At 36.9% G+C, this 20,941-nt stretch overlaps 1 protein-coding gene across 4 annotated transcripts in view; it reads left to right on the top strand.

Annotated features, from left to right (window-relative positions):
- Nucleotides 1-20,941, top strand: part of RALGAPA2 (Ral GTPase activating protein catalytic subunit alpha 2) — a 158,284-nt gene that overhangs the window by 47,516 nt on the left and 89,827 nt on the right. For 3 of the 4 annotated variants that reach the window (XM_060774080.2, XM_060774083.2, XM_060774082.2), the window contains 10 exons: nucleotides 1,279-1,516; nucleotides 5,659-5,823; nucleotides 6,962-7,102; nucleotides 8,855-9,019; nucleotides 9,477-9,571; nucleotides 10,868-10,946; nucleotides 11,098-11,274; nucleotides 16,127-16,320; nucleotides 16,583-16,681; nucleotides 17,312-17,467. In XM_060774080.2, coding sequence (XP_060630063.2) covers nucleotides 1,279-1,516; nucleotides 5,659-5,823; nucleotides 6,962-7,102; nucleotides 8,855-9,019; nucleotides 9,477-9,571; nucleotides 10,868-10,946; nucleotides 11,098-11,274; nucleotides 16,127-16,320; nucleotides 16,583-16,681; nucleotides 17,312-17,467 — 1,509 coding nt within the window. The remainder of the gene's footprint in view (nucleotides 1-1,278; nucleotides 1,517-5,658; nucleotides 5,824-6,961; nucleotides 7,103-8,854; nucleotides 9,020-9,476; nucleotides 9,572-10,867; nucleotides 10,947-11,097; nucleotides 11,275-16,126; nucleotides 16,321-16,582; nucleotides 16,682-17,311; nucleotides 17,468-20,941) is intronic. The other variant, XM_060774081.2, reaches the window with a different exon arrangement.

The raw sequence follows: 20,941 nt of genomic DNA, 5'->3' as shown, positions 1-20,941 counted from the left end.
AGGTTCGTCAGTCTGTGCAGATGAAAATAATTGCAGTATGATCAAATTGTATATGTTTTAATTTGTGAGGAAAGATAAGCATCTTAAGGGAGGAGTGAGATGGGGAGATTAATAAAAGAGAGATGTAAGAATCTTATCTGAATTTTTCTCAGCTATTGTGAAATGTAGAGGTTTCTACTTTTATTGATTTTTTTATTCATGGTTACTCTTTCATAAGGAATTTTCTTCGTGCTCTTGTCTGAATCTGAATTGTCACTGCACTTTCACACAGTACAAATTAATTAGCTCCAGAATTGAATCATTATGCAAAATGCTATATTATTTACACAGATGAAATACTCTGGGCTATGAATGAAAAGCACATTGCTGTATTTTTTTAAAAAAATGATAGCACTTATCTAGACTATGGGTAGGAAAGCCCCAATTTTGAGTGCTAGGTCATATTCCCCCTTCTGGCCTTACACAGACCAAATGTGATCATGCTCCTTGACTTCACAAAATCCCTCGATAGAGCTTCCAACTGGCAGTGTAATTGGAGCATGTAGCTTTGCCCCTTCCTTTTCTTTCCCATGTGTGGGTGAGGACACATAGAGTGGCAAAATTACTGCAACCCAAGGAAAACATGCAGAAACATTCCCCTTGCTACCAGGTCCTACTAGCTTAACCTTCACTATGCTTTTCCTTCATTAGGGGTGAGGCCATATTAGACTAACTATATATACTCAAGTATAAGACAACCTGTATAAGTCAGGGGCAGGTGTGATATGACCCTTGACTGGGTCAAGGATTGTTCCATGGGGTAGGGAAAGGACAGTGCTGCTTCAGGGGCAAGATGTCCCTGGCCATTGTCAGGGAATTGGCAGGCATTCAAAAAGGCCAGAAGCAGAGCCATGTCGGAGAGAGTAGAGGGGACGGTGCTTCTTTTAGGTTCACCTTAGATGAACTAAGCTCTTGCATTTCTCAATTCTTCTTAGATAAGGTCTGGCTGGTTACTTTTGAAATAAGACAAGGCACAGTATTTACACTGACCTGTAGATAAGTGCATCCCATTTTTGGGGGGTTGATTTTTAACAAATTTCTTGACATGTACATGAATATATGGGGTACTTCTTTTGCATTGATCGGCTCTTGTGTTTACTTAGTACAATCTAGCACTGGCTGCAATGACTAATCTGTGTATGGATGTTCTTTTATTATTGTCTCTAGAAATCAAAGAGTGTAACATTTTAAGTGAAAAGTCATTCTGTTTGCCCCATTCGCTTTGTCTCTCCACCACAGACTCTCATTGTGGCCTGGATCCGAGCTAATCTAAGTGTCTATATTTCTCGAGAACTCTGGGATGAACTCCTGCGGGTTCTGTCCTCTCTTACGGACTGGAGAGAACTAATTGCAGAGTGGGCTAACATCATGGACTCTCTGACATCTGTCTTGGCCAGAACTGTGTATGGTGTTGAAATGACCAATTTGCCCTTGGATAAGCTAAGTGAACAAAAGGAGAAAATACAAAGAGGGAAAGGTAAATCTCCATTCTCATTACAATTCACATTAAAAACAAGTCAGCTTTTCAAAAGGCAGCAGTTACCCAGATGAAAAACAACTTTTACTGCAGTTATCAGTGTTAATTCTTAATTATCACCTAGTTTATATTTATGATTGATGTTTAGAGTTATTATTAACATGGTTTTGTGCTTTATTTTGTCTTATTTATCATGATTTATTTTTCTTCTGATTTGCTGCTTAACTTTAAACTTTCTCTGGACCGTAAATGTGATTATTATTATTTTTACTGTTTATTATTATTAATTTGCCTGAATTAGGGCAGAGGTCAGCTTAATATCTTTTGACTGAGAGGTCCACAATTTGTGCCTGGCCATTTTGTTGCATTTGCACAAATAGCCTCTGAGCATGTCAGGACTAAATAAAAGTCTCAAAGCATGGGAAGACTTCTATCAAAGAACATCCTTCTGGTAGCTTAAGAGACTTAAGTCATAGATACAGGCAATGTATTACAAACCGAAGCCTGATAATTTTAAGTGCTAGATATAATTAGTCCCTTGCTGTGAAACACCTTTTGTGTCAATGCTTGTGATATTATGTGGGTTATTAGAGGTTAAAATGTGTTCTCTTTAAATTGCTGAAGGTAAAGTTCCTTTTCATCTTTTCTTATTTGCACAAAAGCTAATAAGATTTGAGTGAAGATTTCCCAACATATATGAGAAGTTTATTTTTATGTGACAATAAAAGAACAGTGACCAGATCACATTGTCTGCCCTTATTTAAACTCAAATGCCTTTCAGTGTCCCTAACTCGTCTACATAGTTTTTATATATTTAATTGTTTTTAAGTCTTAGAGCTCTGACAATGATAGGTGGAAATCTTTTAGCATACAAAAATATAATGGAGCAACATTAATCCCAAATTGAGAATAGTCTTCAAAAACTTAATAGTTTTTCAAATACTATCTCATAGCAAAAAGAAAATAACTAAAATTACATGCTGCTTCCTTCAAGAAGAAACAGTCAAGAATAACAGCCCAAAGTGTCAGGAATTATGTAGTTGCCACTGTTAGAGTATGGAAGTCGTCTTTAGATTGTCGCCAAACTCTGATAATGGATCTCCTAATCTTCATTCTACTCAGTGCTTGATTCTGCAAGTGAGTTTACTTAATTGAGCATTGTTTTCCCCCTGTAAATACCCATTGGTATTCAATACAGGCAGTACTGTATTGATAGGTTGTGTAGCTGTGTTCTTAAGTTGAATTTGTATGTAAGTCAGGTACATTTTAAAGTGTAACTTCAGTCACACCTCCCCCCACCCCACCCCCCCGGTGTGTGTGTGTGTATGTATCCAGTGTTACACTTAAAAATACCTGTTCTGACTTACAAACACGTATAAGCTTTAGATAGCCTAGAGAAGGTTATCACGCTTGTGGTGCTATCTGTGCACCTGTTCAGAAGATTTCACCTCACTTTCTGTCCCTGTGATAATTGGATTTTGAAAAACTGAGCTTGTTGTGGAAACAAGGATTGGTGATAAAGTGTCGCACACCAGGGTTGGAAAGGCACCTTTAAATCAATCTCACACCCTAGAGTTCAGTTATAAGCAAAGCAGTTTATTAAGGTATAAATATACCTTCATCAAAAATGGTAAAAGAATAAAAAGTCAATACAAAATATAATCCATGTAAAGCAAGGTACTTGGAAAGACTTGAAAACATTAATCCATGAGACCAAAATGCAATCAAGATCTTTAAACTCAAACCTTGACAGAACACAGCAATCCAGAGGATCAGAAGTACATGGCAGCTATAACAAAGATCCACAAGTACATGATTCATTGAAACCACTTGATTCTTGAAGTAATACAGGAAACCAGGAAAAACACTTGATACTTAGAACAGGAGTAAATAGAAAACTCAAGGCTTGATTCCAGGAATCCCAGAACAAGAGAGAGGATGTTCACTTTAGTCAGACGTTGATTCCTCTGGGGAAAAAAGCATATCAAATCTTTATACCTAAAAAACTATGTCTCTTCTATTGCGAACTTTCAGGAGGCCCTCTTCTCAGGGAGAGGCAATGTGAGCGGTGCCTCCCTTCAGCGGCTCATCTCTGTTGACAACATTCTCTCCTTCTATCTAACTCTAACTCCCCATCTGCAATTACTACAGTCCAATCTCACCTTGGTTCCCTTGAGAAAGCTGGCTCAGACCTGTCAGGTTCTGTGTCTGCCTCCAGCTGGAAATCCACTGCTGGCCTAACATTCCCAGAATCCCCAGCCCCATCAGGTAGAGCATCAAACTCCAGTGAATCCCCAGCCCCATCAGGTGCAGCATCAGGTACAAAACCAGACTCCCGTGAGTCTACAGAACTGTCAAGCAATGAAGCAATCTCAGGCTGAACCACAACATAAAGTTTCAGTTGAAATACCGTCCCCTCATGATAACTCTTTCGGGAGTGAATTTCCCTTCCTAGGGTTAGATTTCTCTCACTTCCTGTTGTCCCATCCCTCTCTTAACTATGAGTAGTTTGTAAGTCAAATCTTTGTAACATGGGAATTGCCTGTAGTGTTATTCCAGCAGTGCAGATATGATTCCAGACTATGTGTGCAGAAGGATTTCCAATAGTTACAGTTGTATATCTAGTTGGAAAACCAGTTGCATGTTCAATTACAGAACTCCTAATTGTGCAATGTGTGGTACAACCACATTCATATGGTGTACAACTAATAGTGGTGGTATAATAAGGAATCAGAGGTACAAATACTACTGCATCTGTAGCTGTAAATACGGAACTTCATTAGCATAGTTTTCCATTGCTAGGATTTCACAAGAGGGCAGTGGAAGACATGATCATTCAGTATACTTCCATGGATTTCCTAATACAATGTTTTCTTGCATCATTATTTGCTATAAAATTGTGACTGGCTATAACGGAACATTAATATATAAAGTGTCTGGAGAAAAACTGAAGAGGCATGTTTTGCTTATGACTTGTGCAGCAAGGGATATGCACTTTTTCCTCCAACATACTTCTTTATTTCTGATTTTAAAAAATTAGGACAATTAACAAATTCAAAGTTTGCTGAAGTATTGCTTTTGGGTAACGTTGGGTATCGTGATTTGTATTTTGGGTATTTGTTATCTTCATAGAACGAAACCAAGGCATAGACATGAACGGTTTGGGGGTAGGGTGACTTAATCTATGTAATGTGTAGGACGATTAGGGGTAATTTGCCACTGAGCCTATTAAATCCAACCACTTATTTCCTAGAAATTTGCTACACACTTGCAGTCACTGCCTCACAGGCCAACACCACTTCACAGACCAGCATTTTGAGCAATATTCACTTTAGGGATATTTTACTACCCTAAAACAATTTTACTTGTATTATAAGATAATGTAATAACGCCCCCCCCCCCCCAAGCCTCATATTTGGTTACATAAGAAGTACAAATATATCTTGCTTACTTTTTATCATAAAACATTTATTTTTTCCTATTTTGGGTAGGTGAATTGGTATTTGTTTAGTTTTCAGAAAGAATGTCTGGCCACTGGAATCTCTCTTGCTAGATAGATGAGTTTCTAACATCAAAAAAATTCCCACCCATATGTTAATTCTTGGACAAAGATATCCTTAAACTGAACATCAGTTGTTTTATGAGAAGCATCCTCCCAGAATATTTTATATACAGAGTAGAAACTAGAAATGATAGAAGAATGAAATATGAAAGAATTGTTCAACTGATAATCTACTAGAAGGACTGTGTTGTGGGTTTAGTTATATGTAAATACTGTAGTAGAAATGAACTTGCAGTAAAATTTTATCTCATCAGTTTTATCTGGATGAGGTCGGCAGTCTCTCAGAATAAGCATGAGGTAGTTTAAAGGGACTTCCTTAGTATTTCTGCTCATATTTGAATCACTGTGTTGGAATACTTCTCCTAGATCAAAACACAGTATTGTCACTAAAATTGTCTACTTAAATTAAAGGTAACTTCCATTGAAATGATTACAATGACCATTTGTAATCATAAACTGAGACTAATTAGGAACTGCGCTAATTTAATGGATTTATATAAACTTAAAACTTCTCATGTTTATTTGTTTCCATGTTCAATGCTTTGGAATTACAACTCTTCTATATTCCACTATCTGAAAGGTGGCATTTTGGAACCTCAGAAGGGAGCTTCAGTTGGAAGATCGTTTTCTTTAAGCTGGAGAAATCATCCTGAAGTTGTGGAACCAATGAGGTTTAGGAGTGCTACTACTTCGGGAGTACCAGGAGTTGAGAAAGCAAGGAATATAGTGCGTCAGAGAGCAACAGGTTAGGCACAGGCCATTTAATGTCTTAATTGTTAATCAGAAATATAAATTTAATATGAAGTGCTTTATATTTATGGCAGTTGGGATGCATTTATGTTTTTTGGAACTTCTGGAACAGAAATTGCATTGTAAGAGTTTATCTTTCTTCCCAAATACCTCCATTTTTCTAATGTAGATTTGTTCCTACCATCACTACTTTTTCCTTCTCTTTTTATTTTCTAACACTTCATCCTTTCTCATTTCCTCTTGAATAAGGCAAGAATCTGTGGTTTCTCAACCAGCACAAGTAAGATTATTTTAGGGATGTCAGATCACTCAGTCTTTCCCACAAAGGAGGTATGATCAGATAACTAGCCTGGTTCCAATGGTAGTAGTGACTATAACAATATTTCTCAAAGTCGTAAATTAGAGGAATGCTTCATTTATTAGTATTTTTGAATGACTAGGAACTGCAAGATAAAAGTATTACTGGCTCTCAACAGTCTATCTAGGATAGGATCCTTCTGACCCCCACAGCTTGAGAAGTAAATACAATTAGGTAATTTGACTTGATAAATATGTTGGAACAACATATGTATTAAGACTTAGTATATGTTCCTATGGTACAAGATTATTGGAGGTACTCGTGGTTTTCTAGTATCTCTCTGATAAACCACAGTCTTTTCCCTTTAGAAGAGAGTGTTAATTTGTTCCTCTTCCCTTGGTAGTGTTGGCCCACTACAGGCATCCAAACATTCCTCAATGAAAGCAAGTTTGGTCCAGAATTATCCACCATGGATAATTGTAAAAGAAGCAAAATACAAAATACAAATACAAAGTTAATGAATAATTCTTGCAAATAATTCATTCTTTGTGACTAATTCAAACTGTAGAAGTTCTAAAAGAAATTTCCAAGCTCAAACAACTCTAGTGAAAAATCTATTAAATTGATTTTCTCCAAATTAGCATCTTCAATGAATAATGTTCTTAGATTACACTATTCTGAACTGTTTATTTCAACAGGAAAATGGATGCATGTGTGATTTCATGTTTAAGAAACTTTCCAGTTGCTTTCCTCTTTTTCTCTTTCATGCAATATCCTATTGAAGAAGATATTTCATTACTGTTTTGACTTCTGTTAATTTATTTTTCCCTGGAAGCTAAGCGAAGCCAATCTATCAGCAACTGTGCTCATCTCTGTGAGGCTTTGCCAGCCACTAAAAGTGTGCCTCTTCTCCTTCACACTGTGAGCTCTATCTTACCTGGTATCTCTTACACTTCTTACTCTCACACGCTTTCAGGTATGATACCCAAACTATTTGGCTTCTGAATATTCTGTCTTTGTTTTACCAAGTGTTTCGTGCACAACATTCTGAAAATTAATACAGGGTGCAGCAGCATGACTTCCTTTTTTCAAAACTTAATAAAACCCATTGTATGAATCAGAAATATTTTTATAATGTAGGGACATACCTAAAGTTTTGTTTTACGTAGTTTTGAAGATCAAATTAGGTAGGTGATGTCCCCCATTCTCCATACACTGAGTAAACCGATTTCTGGCATTTGTCATGAATCTTGCCAGCATAGCAGGCGTTATGTTGTCAATTTCTTCCTGGATGTTGGTCTTCAAATCTTGTAGGGTCCTTGGACGGTTCACATAAACACGGGATTTCAAAAACCCCATAAAAAAAATCACAAGGGGCCAAATCTGGAGAGCGGGCTGGCCACTCCAAATCCCCCCTAATTGAGATGAGGCGCTCTGGGAAGTGTTCCCTCAAAACAGCCATCAATGCTCTTGAAGTGTGTGCAGTTGCACTGTCTTGTTGGAACCAAATGTTCCCTAAGTCCAACCTATCTAGCAGTGGGGAAAAAATCCTGTAACATGTTTACATACCGACTTCATTTTCCTCAAAGAACCAGGGACCAATAATTACAGCTGAGGAAATTGCACACCACACTGTGATTTTAGGTGAATGCAAAGGCCTTTTATGCAATTCTCGAGGATTGTTGTCAGCCCAGGAGCACATGTTTTGTTTGTTGATGGATCCACACAAATGAAAATGGGCTTCATCACTTAAAAAAACAATAGCGTCCTCAGGAACGACTTCGAGAAGAACCTCACACGCGTTCCTCTGAGAATTGAAGTCACGTTCAGAAAGTTCCTGCACAATCACCATCTTGGAAGGATGGAAATGAAGATCATCATGAAGAATTCTCCTCACAGAACGATCGGAAAAATCCAAGGGCAGACGCATGTTTGCGTGCAGAACGCCGTGGTGATCGCAACATTGAAGATCTCACTGCCTCAATGTTCCTAGGTGATCTAGTGGGCCAAGGGACTCCAGTTCTTCGTCTTGCTGCAATTGCAGTTTGTCTGAATGTAGTGACCCACGTCACAATTGATTTCCGATCCGGGACAGGGGCCAATGAGGCTAAATTAAAATGATTTCAAAAGGTGCGCTGGGTTGCGATCACAGAACATCTGCTCGAAAAGTAGGCCTCAACGGCAAAAGCACGCTCCTCACTGTTCCAACGGATGATGGCGACTGAACTGTGTCAGGACGAAACTTTATACTCCCGCCTCTCAAACGAGACCACTAGCGCTCCACTACGTCTTCAACCGACTGAATGGCGCACATTTTTAAAAAGGAAGTTATGCTGCCGCACTCTGTATTTTTATGATACTGTATTTTGAATAAGAAAAGTAATGATATGATATGCATGTTCTCCTGAAGAAGAAAAGATCTGTCTATAAAGCAAGCTTTGAAATTCCCTAATCCATTTGAGGCTAAACCTGAAGTTATTTCCTGATGTTTCCTGACTCACCTCTCCTTAACCATACTCACTGTGATGGCGTAATATAAGAATGAAAGATCTAGCTGTGTTCTGGTATGTTTTAGGGAGCCTGAGCTATTTTTACAATAGCTAACATCTTCTAAATGTATTGTTTTGCTCGGTTTTGCCATTTGTACTTTACATGCTTTTATTAACATTAGTAATTTTAATGTTCTAATTTTTATGTGCCTGAAACATTTCTGTATCAATCCTTGCAGAAGCTGAAGAATATCAGCAGTCAGAAAACGGAACAGGAACAGAATACAGCCAAGCTGGAACTGTATCAAGAACAGAAAGTAACAGTCTGTTTTCAGACCAGGAACAATTAACGCGAAGTAGCAGCACCTCTGATATTAGAGACCAATGCAATTCTGTTTTTCATGGTAATTCAGAAGTAATATGAATTGACTTCCTCATTATACTACTTACGCACTTCTTGGTTTTGGATGAAATTGTGCAATTGTTTTATGCAACAATATTTAAGGCACAACCTAATTAAAGCACATCACACACTGAATCTTGTATGTTTGTATGTGTGCAGTAATTTAACCTTGTTTGCTGTTTTGTTTTTTGTTTTGTTTTTTGGTGCCAGTGGCAGGTAGTATTTCAAATTTAGTTTATTCCCTTTAATATGTTCACCTTGTTTTTAACCAATATATTATCAGAATAAATTATACTAATGCTGCATAATTTAAAAAATTGTATCCTTGTTATATATACATGATAAAAACAAAAGATAGCATTAATTTAATCCTCATTGATAATATCAGTGTTTAATTGATAGTATATACATTTGTTATACGCATTTTTTAAAAAAATATATAACTTTTCACTTCACAGTTAGAAAAACGGAAAGCTCACAGAACTTAAATTCAGATTCCAAATCTACTGAAGAAACTAAGGGGGTTGTGAACAAAGAAAATACAGAGGAAGAGGTAAATTTGATAAAGAGGACTTACAATGAGTCCATTATTTTAAGTTAGGAAATCCTTTAAAAGGAGAACTGAAATGGTAAATGTATATTAACTAATAAAGAATTGAACAAATTGATTTTTGTAGGGAAACATGCAAAGATTTAGGAATTATACTTTTAGGATTGTGTTTTTTTCACACAGAAACTTCCCTGTATCAATCATGGAGGTGAAGAAATAGGATGTTAATTAAGCAGATTATAAAATCGGTACATAATTTATAGAAAGACATGATAGACGCGCACACACATTGCTTTTTGAAATGTTTTGTTTGCCCTAAAAACCTTTTCTTATTTATTGACATTTTCCCTGTACTCTAATTTGCCAACATAGGAGATGTTCATTGTGCAAGTAAACCAAACACTTCTGATGATAGAAAAACAAGGGATATTCATAGAAACCTAAAATCATACAGTTGGAAGAGACCACGTGGGCCATCAGTCCAGCCCTCTGTCATATATTAATTATATTACATCAAGGCCAGAAATCCAAAGAAAATAGCGCACAAATCTGAAACAATTATATCTTGTAAGCTGCTCTGAGTCCCCTTTGGGGTGAGAAGGGCAGCATATAAATGTAGTAAATAAATAAATAAATATAGAAATACACAATCAAAGCACTCCTGACAGATGGCAATTAAGTCTCTGTTTAAAAACCTCCTGAGAATGAGAATCCACCGAGGCAGCAGCATATTCCATTGCCGAATGCGTTTTACTGTTAAGAAGTACTTCCTAATTTTTGTACTTAATAATGTTTGCAATTATTCTACTTCTTATTATGTATATAGTTTGGAGTGCTATAGATCTATACTTTTGTACAAATTTGTTAGAATGTGATCATCTCCAGAGAAACCATATTTCCTGCTTTCCCAGATAGTTGAGAGGGAAACCTAAGAAACTAGTTATTTTGCTTGCTGGCATGTTTGCCTGCCTGCCTGCAAACCTTTGGTTTTTGTAGAAGAGGAAACATTAAGCAAAGTGTACAGTTCGTTGTCTCCCCATTTTTCAGAGTCCTAAGATTATAAATGGAGAAACAACAAAGTATTGAGCTCTGTCTATAGATTTCTTAGTGACAATCTCCAACTGCCTTCATAAAACGGATACCTAGGTTTCAAGAAGAGCTAGGTATTGTAGACCCGCTTCTCTGACACATTCAGAACAGACAGCTAAAACATTGAAGACAAGTTTAAAAATGTGTACCTACACTATTTTTTAAAACTGGTCAATATTGTAATACTATTTCTTCAAAATTTTCATGTAGACAAACAACATTCCAGCTGAATCATATCTGAGAGTAGACATGCAGCAATCACCTGGAAGTCAGAGAGAAAGAGAGAAAAGTGAGTATCACAGATGTTTGTTACTTTGCATGTAGCATTTATGTTAGCACAAAGTGAGATCACAAATTGCATTGGTGGTTACGAACTTCTTTTATTGTTCCTCTAGTTTTGAGAAAATCCTATTTCACTGGAAATTTTATCCATCCTGTAGGTGAAAGTGTCAGTAGTGATACATCCCTAGGATACAGTAATGAAGTAGACATTACTATGGCTCCCTGGCAATCGTGTGAAGAAAACCATGATGTCAACATGCCATCTGAGATTTCGGTTGACCCAGATGCATGCCACTGGTTGCACTTGAATCCTTCAGATGCCACCAATTTAACAGGTACATATTATCCAAGGTAGTGTGCTGTGTGTGCTTGTGTATATGTAACATACTTTGTTATTTGTTTATTTATTTATTTGCAGTATTTCTATCCCGCCTTTCTCAGCCCGAAGGCGACTCAAGGTGGCTTACAGATTGGCAGCAATTTGATGCCACAACAATCATAAATACCATTAAAAACATTTAACATGACATCATAAAAATCCATATAAAACCCATATAAAAACCATTAAAAACATATAATCGCCAATGTCTTCCAGTTAAACTCATTTTCTATTAGCATCGTCTAATTTGTTCCTCACGTTTGGTTTATACAGTACTTTATAACAAATACTGTTTCATAAAATATAGAGTCTTAGGAAACCAAATCCTTAGTAGCTAAGCTTTTATTATGTTCCTGAGCCCAGCTTAAGAGCAAGCTATACATATTAACAAAAATGGCATGGTTTTCTCTAAGTTTAATGGCATTTTTCGGCTCTAGAAAACATCAAGAATTTTAATGCTTTCTGCACAATATGCTTATAGATTAGTGGAAAACATCTTTGTATCTTCCAAGCCTCCTCTATGTTCGAGATATCATGTCCTCGCTCTTTAAAAAGTAGATCAGTCATAGGAACTAACTTAAAATCAGTAAAGTCAAAAAATTTCAAGCAAAAAGAAGAAATTGAATTCCATTTATTCTATTTATTTTAAACTAAAACTTGTTTAAATTGGAATGTGGTCTGCACCTAAGGCACTTAATAAGTAAACCCTGCTTAGTAGCAACTCATCAATTATTCCCTTTATTCTGAAATTCTAGCAATCAAGATATCTGAGAGACATCTGATAATTTCTGTATCTTTTTAATTCAAGCAAAAACAACACTGCAGAAAGATATTTATATGCATTATAATAAAAATGATTAAATGCATCTATCTTGGCTTCAAATTCAATATCAGGAAGTTCATATTTGATGCCATCTTGATTTAAGAATTTTCTGTAACTAAAGAGCTATTGCTTCATCAGTTCATTGTATGTCAGTGTCCTGGAAACCCAACAGGAAATTTCATACCTCTTCTGGGAAAATCATTATCAGGGGAATCTCTAGGGATGTGAGGGGGAGAAATTCTTATTTTACAATATTTGTGTTTCTTTCAGATCATGTTTTTTCAAAACCATATTTCCTTTGGAACAAGTTTAATAAAAGGTTATGTGACAGTGTACAGGGTCACTGCTTGGCAGGCTGTGTTCTCTTATGGGACATTTAAAAAGGTTCATTTCTTCCCTTGTAGTGGCGTGAAATAGTTTCCAAAGTTTGGCTGCTAAATATGTCCTCCTTTCTTTTTAAATAGTTTTCTGGCTTGATAGTTTATCACTCTATTGGGAAATTCATGGCCTCAGTCCCACATGTTATTTGACTGTGTGAGGAGTTCATGGGCTACATGAACACTGCCATTGCCATCCACTGTGTCTACATTGATGTAAATCACATACACGAAAACGGGTTTATGTGCATACCATTGGCCCAGAATCCTGCTTAAAGAGTTAGTATTCCTATTATTATCCTACGTATATGTGGAGAATGTGTGGATGATGGAGTGCATTCATCAGGTGTCTGTGGTATTGTGGTGTTAGCACAGGCAGCCCTGCCAGTCCTTTATGTGTTATTTGAATTGATGGAGGGGATTTCCACTATTTTATCTGCCTATGTGGTGCCTGTTGTTTGAGAATAATATAATTTCCCATTAATGTATATTCATTTTTGTCCAAAGCAGGTATTTTAGACATTTTTCATATTCTTCCTAATAGAGCAGCTGAAATTCCAATATGTTTTGTATTCTATAAAGATTACAGCAGCTCTTTACCCTTTCTATCTGAAATGCAGTGTGGGTACCATACCTCTTTGGGATATGTTGCTTCTGTAGCACTAGAGGGTGCTCAATACCCTCCAACGAGCCGCCATCAGAGAAATTCTAGGGTAAATGAAGAAAAAACACACATTTGCCCATAGAAAGACAAGACATTTGTCAGCTTTTACTTTGTTTCCACAAATATTTATTTTATTTATTTATTTATTTATTTAAATATATTACTTGCAACAGCAATAAAATCTATTTAATTATCTTTTCTGATTCTTAAAGCAGTTCGTTCTGAGATCACATTCAATAAGGGTGTACAAAACTTCCTGAGTGTAAATAATGGTGTTGGAATATAAAGTGATTGCTTTAGAAATGTGTATGCTTTGACATTTGATAGTTTTGTACTTATTGGTGGTCTTTTAAGTGAACACACCATGTTTAACTGGATATGCCATATTAGTCTCCTGCAGCGTAAAAAGGAGGAAGGGAGAGGGAAGTGAAACAAAGAATGCAGTTGCACCTTTAAGACTTTTTTTCTTTTTTAAAGATCTTTATTTTTCAGAAGTTGTTTGATAAATTGTCTGTAGTGGATTTTTATCCTTTTTGGAAGCCACTTTGGGTCTCACTGTGGGAGAAAGGTGTTATATGATTTAATTCATAATAGTAGTTTTCAAAGAAGTGGCCATATTAGTTTCCTGCAACATAGAAAGGAGGAAAAGTGGGAAAGCTGCAATTAACAGTGGTCAAGTCAGCTTTGACTTATGGCAACTTTTTGAATGAGAGACCTCCAAATCACCCTGTCTATAACAGCTGTACCCAGGTGTCAGGGCCATGGCTTGATTGAGTCAATCTATCTTTAATGAGGTCTTTCCCCACCACCTTCTACCTTAAAAAGCATAATTGGGTTTTTTCCCCTAGTTAATCATGTCTTCTCATGATAAGTTAAAAGTACAACAGTCTCTGCTTTGTCATCTAGAGGGAATTTGGACTTGTTTGCTCTAGAACCCGTTTGCCTGCCTCTTTGAATTCTCCACCATTTCAAATGAGTTGTTCTCATCTTTTCAGCCTTCTTCAACATACATAGAAATACAATGCCATAGACAATCCTGACTTTGGTATTCATTCAAGATCTTGCCTAGCTCCTTCATAATTGCTTTTAGAAGTCCAATTTCTATCTTCATTGCTATGATTCTACACATTTTTGATAGGAAGCTTACCACCAATATGGAAGTCACCTATCGGACAGATAGCAAGTTCTTTAACCTCAGCAGACTTAAAGCCAAAAGTAAGGTCACAACAACTTCTGTTATAGAACTCCAGTATGCTGATGATCACATAGTCTGTGCTCATTCAAAGGAAGACCTACAAGCCACTTTAAATACCTTTGCAGAAGCATATGAAAAGCTTGGCCTCTCACTGAACACTGAGAAAACCAAAGTTCTCTACCAGCAGGCATCAAGAAATCCCTCTGCAATGTCAAAATAAAACGTAATGGTGTATATCTAGAAAATGTTGACAGTTTCTGCTACCTAGGCAGCCACTCCCCACAAAAGCCAGCATCGACACTGAAATACAACACTATCTAAGCTCTGCGAGTGCAGCATTTCCTTGAATGAAGCAGAGAGTGTTTGAGGTTGGGGACATTAATAAAGATACAGAGATGCTTGTTAATAAAGCTATTGTCCTCCCAACTCTGTTATATGCCTGTGAAATGTGGACCATCTACAAATATCACACTCAACTTCTGGAAAGATTCAATCAGCGTTGCCTCCGAAAAATCCTGTAAATCTCTTGGGAAAACAGGTGGATAAACATCAACATTCTGAAAGAAGCAAAGACCACTATCATTGAAGTGATGATCCTCCGCCATCAACTTTGCTGGACTGGTTACATTGTCCAAATAGCCATAATCGTCTCCCAAGCAGTTACTTTACTCTCAGTTCAAGAATAGAAAACAGAATGTCAGTGGACAGGGAAAGAGTTGTAAAGATGGACTTAAAGCAAACCTTTTAAAAGGTGGAATAAACACAGAGAATTGGGAAGCCTAGCATTTGAGCATTCTAACTGGAAGTAACCTATTACCAACAGTGCTATGGATTTTGAAGAGGCACAAATGGAGGGTGAAAGGAAGAAATGTGTCAAGGAGCATCAAGCAAACCCTTGTCAAGACCACCTACTATCTGGAAATGTATATGCAGATCCAGAATAGGTTTCTACAGTCACTTACAGACCCAACTCAAAGACTACTTCTGGAAAACAATCATACTCAGCCACGAGGAATCACCTATGATGATGATAAATCCTATTCTTCTGATTTCTTAACTGCCACCCCCATTTTGATTAATGACTGAGCCAGTCTATAAGAAATCTTTGACTATCTCAATGTTTTCATTGTCTACTTTAAATTCATATAAATAATCTATGATTGTTAGCCTTTGTCTGCTGCCTCTCAATCTGCCACATGAAGAGAAGATTCTCCCTACCTTACCTAGAATACTGCTGTGGTAGCATTTTGCTGCCAAACCAAAGTGTTTTTGTCATGTCTAAATGCTTGAAAAGTGAACTGTGTGGCCTAGCAGGAGGAGCCTATTTTATATTTCTCTGCTGTTGTCAGTTTCACCAGGTAGTCTCCATACTTTGGCAATAGTTCTACTATTATTAATCCTAATACATGCTATATGTATTGTACATGCCGATGATGTCTTCCCAATAAACAAATTATTATATTGTTAAGACCTGCATCTGCATTAACTTTTTATCACATAAATGAAATGATGCCATTACTTCCTATGGTATAACAAAAATTATGTGCTCTTGGGATAACAGCAGTGCAGTTTCATTCTGGACACCAGCTAGCCTGCCCAAAACCAGAGCCTTGTGTAGAATAAGCAAAGTCATTTCCCCATAGCATGTTGCTAAGATGCATTGCACTGCTGATCTTCATAGATCACAATATCTTTTCACAGTCTTGGGAACTTTTTGATTAATGCATAATAAATAAATTTTCTTTCTAGACAGCAGTGAGTTCCTTGCTGATGACTGCAGTATAATTGCTGGTGGAAATCTCATAGGCTGGCATCCTGACTCTGCTTCTGTATTATGGCGAAGAATACTGGGGATTCTTGGAGATGTAAATAATATCAAGTCTCCTAAAATACATGCAATGGTTTTTGAGTATCTCTATGAGCTGTGGTACAAATTAGCAAAGGTAAGCTTGAATCTAGTTTTAATAGTATGAATATTCAATGAAATATCATTGGTCTAGTAGAACAAGAAATATTAACTATGCATTATATTTGTAAAGAAAGTTTTAAAGTATTTTCAAGCTTGTTTCAACTATACATTGGAACTATAGGGTTTGGGACCCTATAACTTATATTTGACAACTTACAAAGAAAAAAAATATGGTTTATTGTAGCATTGGGAGATTTTGTCTTATTAAGTGCTTGTTTTGTTTTTCTTTCTTTTAGATCAGAGATAATCTTGCTATCAGTCTAGATAACCAGTCCACTCCTGCCCCACCTATTTTAATTCCACCACTTAGAATATTTGCATCTTGGTTATTCAAGGTAGGTTTTTCAACAATATTTTTCAGAATACTAGTAGTTGGCCAAAAGCACTTCATGTACAATTCAGGAACCCAATCTCATTGTTATCCTGCTTTTGTTTTTGCTTAGTCTTCTGCTACAGCATTTCTACATTGATGTTTAATCATGTGGGTCAGGCACAAATGTTGTAGCTCGTTTAACTGCACATATCTATATATAATGAACACTTTAAGTCTTTGGAATTCCATTCCTTTTTCTATTTGTGACTTTGTATTTTGAACTAAATCACAAATTGACATAAACAACAATCTTTACAGTTGTTTATGTTCATTTTGGTTAAACTTGAGGGATACATCTATTTCTCTGAATTGAGGGGTACACCTGTTTCTCTCAGTGAGAGAAATAGGTTTATCCCTCAATGAGAGAAATAGGCGAATTCCTCAATTCAGAGAAATAGATGTATCCCTCAAGTGTAACCGAAGTGGATTGAGAGAAATAGGATTTAGCCTATTAACTGTAGAAATCTTGACGGACACTGAAGTAGGAACAATATTTTAATGTAGAATTTCAAACTATTGTTTTAAAATGAACCAGATGTTGTTGTCCTACAGACCACCTATCTTGCTCAGTACTTCTTCGTTGTTCTTTCAGGCTACAACCTTGCCAGATGACTACAAAGAAGGGAAGCTCCATTCATACAAACTGATATGTGCTATGATGACTAGGCGCCAAGATTTTGTGCCAAATCCTGACTACTTAGTGCACTTTTATCTTGTCATGCACATTGGCTTAAACAGTAAAGATCAGGTACAAATAACAATGGTCTTGTTGAAAACTGAATGGCATTAAAGTAATATATTTTCTACGATTTAGAAGCTGAACCCCCCTCCTTCATTTATAGTAGAGCCCCTTCTGTTCATGAAAAACCTTAGGATCACATGGAAAACCCAACTGGTGGGATAGTGGAGTGGGAAGGCTCTTGCACACAATTCTCCCATTCCCTGCAGCACATTTACAGTGTTCCAAAAAGCCCCCACTCTCTAAAGCAGGGCTTCTTAAACTTTTTCCACTCGCAACCCCTTTCTGCCTGAGAGATTTTTATACAAATCCAGATAGATATATAAAGTAAGTTTAAAAAATCAAACACTCTGATTCTTCTTTTTATAAAGGGCAGCTCAAGCAATTTCTGCAAAATCCAATTCTGCACATTGTTGGTTAACATATTTGTGTAAATGGGTGGCATTTGGAAACTTTATACTGTTGCTAATTTTTTGTGTCCCCCAACATTGAGCTCAGAGCCATTTGGGGCCAGGACCCACAGTTTACAAAACAGTGTTGTAGAATAAATGTGAGAATGCAGTGAGATGCAAAGAAGAACAACAAGAACTGCCTCCCCTTGTCCCATAACACAGTCTATCTTCCATAAGCAAACATGGGCCAACCCAACTAACAGAAGGGAATCTAAGATCCAATCAAGTTTTTTGTTCAGCTACTAATAAAAGTTTAATAATTAGACATTTTATGAAAAAAAATATTTCTTGGTATTTCTTTTGTTATTGTTATCATTTCACTGTTATTTACTCCCAGTTATGGGTTACGTGAAGAATGTGTTCTCATACTTGTTGAAGCCTCTTTTACTGTGTATATACTCATACGTGTCGGTTATTCTATGCAGAAAATTTCTTGGCCATATAGAGTAAATACATATGTGAAGGAGATGAATATCATAGTTTAGGTACAACAAGCAAAATAATGATCAGACTGCAGAAATATATTTAAAAGATTGGTTCTGAGAAATTTGAAGGGGTACAGGGTGGTTTGTTGAACAGGGAAAGTGTGTCAAATTGGTCTAAACTAAGAAACAAAGGCAGTTATTGGAAGAGGAGCCTGCCTATAGTGCAGAAGAGGCAATGAAGCAGAGAAATCAAGAATAAGGCTAATGATAAACTTCGGACTACTACTATTCCAGTGTTGGAATAGTTAATAGTGTGTTTTTGTCTCTTTAATGTTTACTCAGTCACTATTTTTCACTCTTGATCTACGCTGCTACTCTTTAAAAATGTGTTTTCTCACCTCTTGGTGGCAGACTTGGCTTCAAGGTTTCTAGTGCGTTAACTCAGGGAGTCTAATAAAGCATTTCTTTTTCTTTTTGAATTTGAAAACTCAAAAGAACATGACCTCATTAATAAACTTGTTTTAATATTCAATCAGTGATGTTGATTGAATAAAAGTTGTGTGTAATACTGTAGTTTTGAAATGTTCGATTCCTTCCTCCCTGTCCCCAGTAAATTGTTTGAAACAATTTAGATTAGAACCCAGGAAAAAGAACACAGGTGGGGAAGCCACATGCAAAACTTCCAGTGCTGAAAGTTCCTTTCCCCATCAGCAGCTATTGGCAATCTTTTTGGGTTGTAGTGAAGAGATTGAAAGTGTTTGCTCAAAATCCATTGCCCCAAACCAGAGAAGAACAATTTCAGTAAGGAACAAGTTTCTGCTCTCAGTTTGAGGCTGCATAGACTGTCAAAAAAAGGAAAGGGGAGGGGGCAAATATTGAATCATAAGAAGTCAACATCCATTTAAAAGGTGAATCACTGCTACTAGGGGCTCCTGTAAGATATAATTCACAATTCTCCCCCTCTGATTGAGTAGAACAAACTTTTGCATTCTCTTTAGATCTGTTTGCTCTTAAAGTAACATTAGAACATATTATTTATTTATTTATTTGCAGTATTTGTATTCAGCCCTTCTCAACCCCAAAGGGGACTCAGGGCGGTGTTGGCAACAATTCAGTGCCATCGATAAAAAAAACAGTATAAAACATCAAAATTGACCCTCTTCTGATAAACATTAAACACAATTAAATACATCTCATAAAATAATATCACATATCACAGAAAGACATAGCCATTGAAGAAACTGATTGGCTAGGAAGAGCTCTCATCTGTATACACCATTTTGTTCATCCTAGCAGCCCCTTAGTTCTTGGAATATACTTCAAGCATGTGTATCACTAGTTGGTGAGCACACTTTCGGCAGAACAAAGCTTCTGAGATTTGGAGCATGTCAGTATGCTCTTCAGGAACTTGAGAAAAACAGAAGTCAACAATTTTTTTTAAAAGCCTAAGTTGGTTAAAAGTCCCAGCTAAGAGGACTGAGCATGCTCATTAGATGAAGCATTTAGAAAGGAATGAAACCCCGTACTTTGCAGGAATAGCCAGCTAGAATCTTTTTCAGGAAGATTCCTTTTGGGAGATTAGGCATGTAGTATCATTTTGTTGTTAGTTCTACTTCTGTTGACATAAGGAACTGTAAGTAATCAAATGCATGTTAGTTTGAATTTGCAACAGGCTGTGAAATCCCCCACTTACCCCCCCAAAAAAACAAAACCCTGTGTAGCTTTTAAAATAAGATATGGCAAACATCTACCCCAGAGGGCTAAACTGAACTTCCAAACTCTCCCATCTCACTTGTAGAGATTCAAGACAGGAAATCAAGACAGGGTCTTCAGTTTTGTTGCTTCTTGAGATGAGCAAAGGAGAAGTAAAGTTGGTTGCACACTCAGTGACATGTCAAGGCTCCAATTGACTTCTAGATTCAGGCAGCCGTTTGAAGTGCTGCCAGTTGCGGCTGCTTTTCTTCTCTTCCAATATTTCTAATTAGGAAAAATGAATAAAGAGTAAAACCAGTAAGGTAGTAGAAGTGCTGTACCAGCTATTATCTCAGTAGGCTCCTAATATTACTCAATACCAGCATTCCCTAGCCTAGCAGATCTCTTGTGGGGTGAAGCTAAGTTCTACACCAAGATACTGTCATTTTACACAATTAGAGAAGCTTGTAAATTAGAAGATGTATCATGAAGAACGGCAATAAAAATGACCCAGGATGCATCTTTGAGCTTTCAGGATTCCCAAGTTGTTGTTGTTGTTGTTGTTATTATTATTATTATTATTATTATTGTCGTGTCAGGAGTGACTTGAGAAACTGCAAGTCACTACTGGTGTGAGAGAATTGGCCGTCTGCAAGGACGTTGCCCAGGGGACACCTGGATGTTTTTGATGTTTTACCATCCTTGTGGGAGGCTTCTCTCATGTCCCCGCATGAGGAGCTGGAGTTGATAGAGGGAGCTCATCCACGCTCTCCCCGCAACCTGTCAGTCTTCAGTCCTGCCGGCACAGGGGTTTAACCCACTGTGCCACCGGGGACTCCCCCAAGTTATTGAAAGCATAAGAGAAAAGTAAATTTGATGATTTTTGGAGACACAATTCTTGAGTTTATAGTGAA

The sequence above is a fragment of the Anolis sagrei genome, chromosome 4 (genome assembly GCF_037176765.1).
Source record: "Anolis sagrei isolate rAnoSag1 chromosome 4, rAnoSag1.mat, whole genome shotgun sequence".
NCBI lineage: Eukaryota > Metazoa > Chordata > Lepidosauria > Squamata > Dactyloidae > Anolis > Anolis sagrei.
Note: the sequence above shows the minus strand (reverse complement) of the source record. Positions and strands in the feature narration are given on the sequence as shown.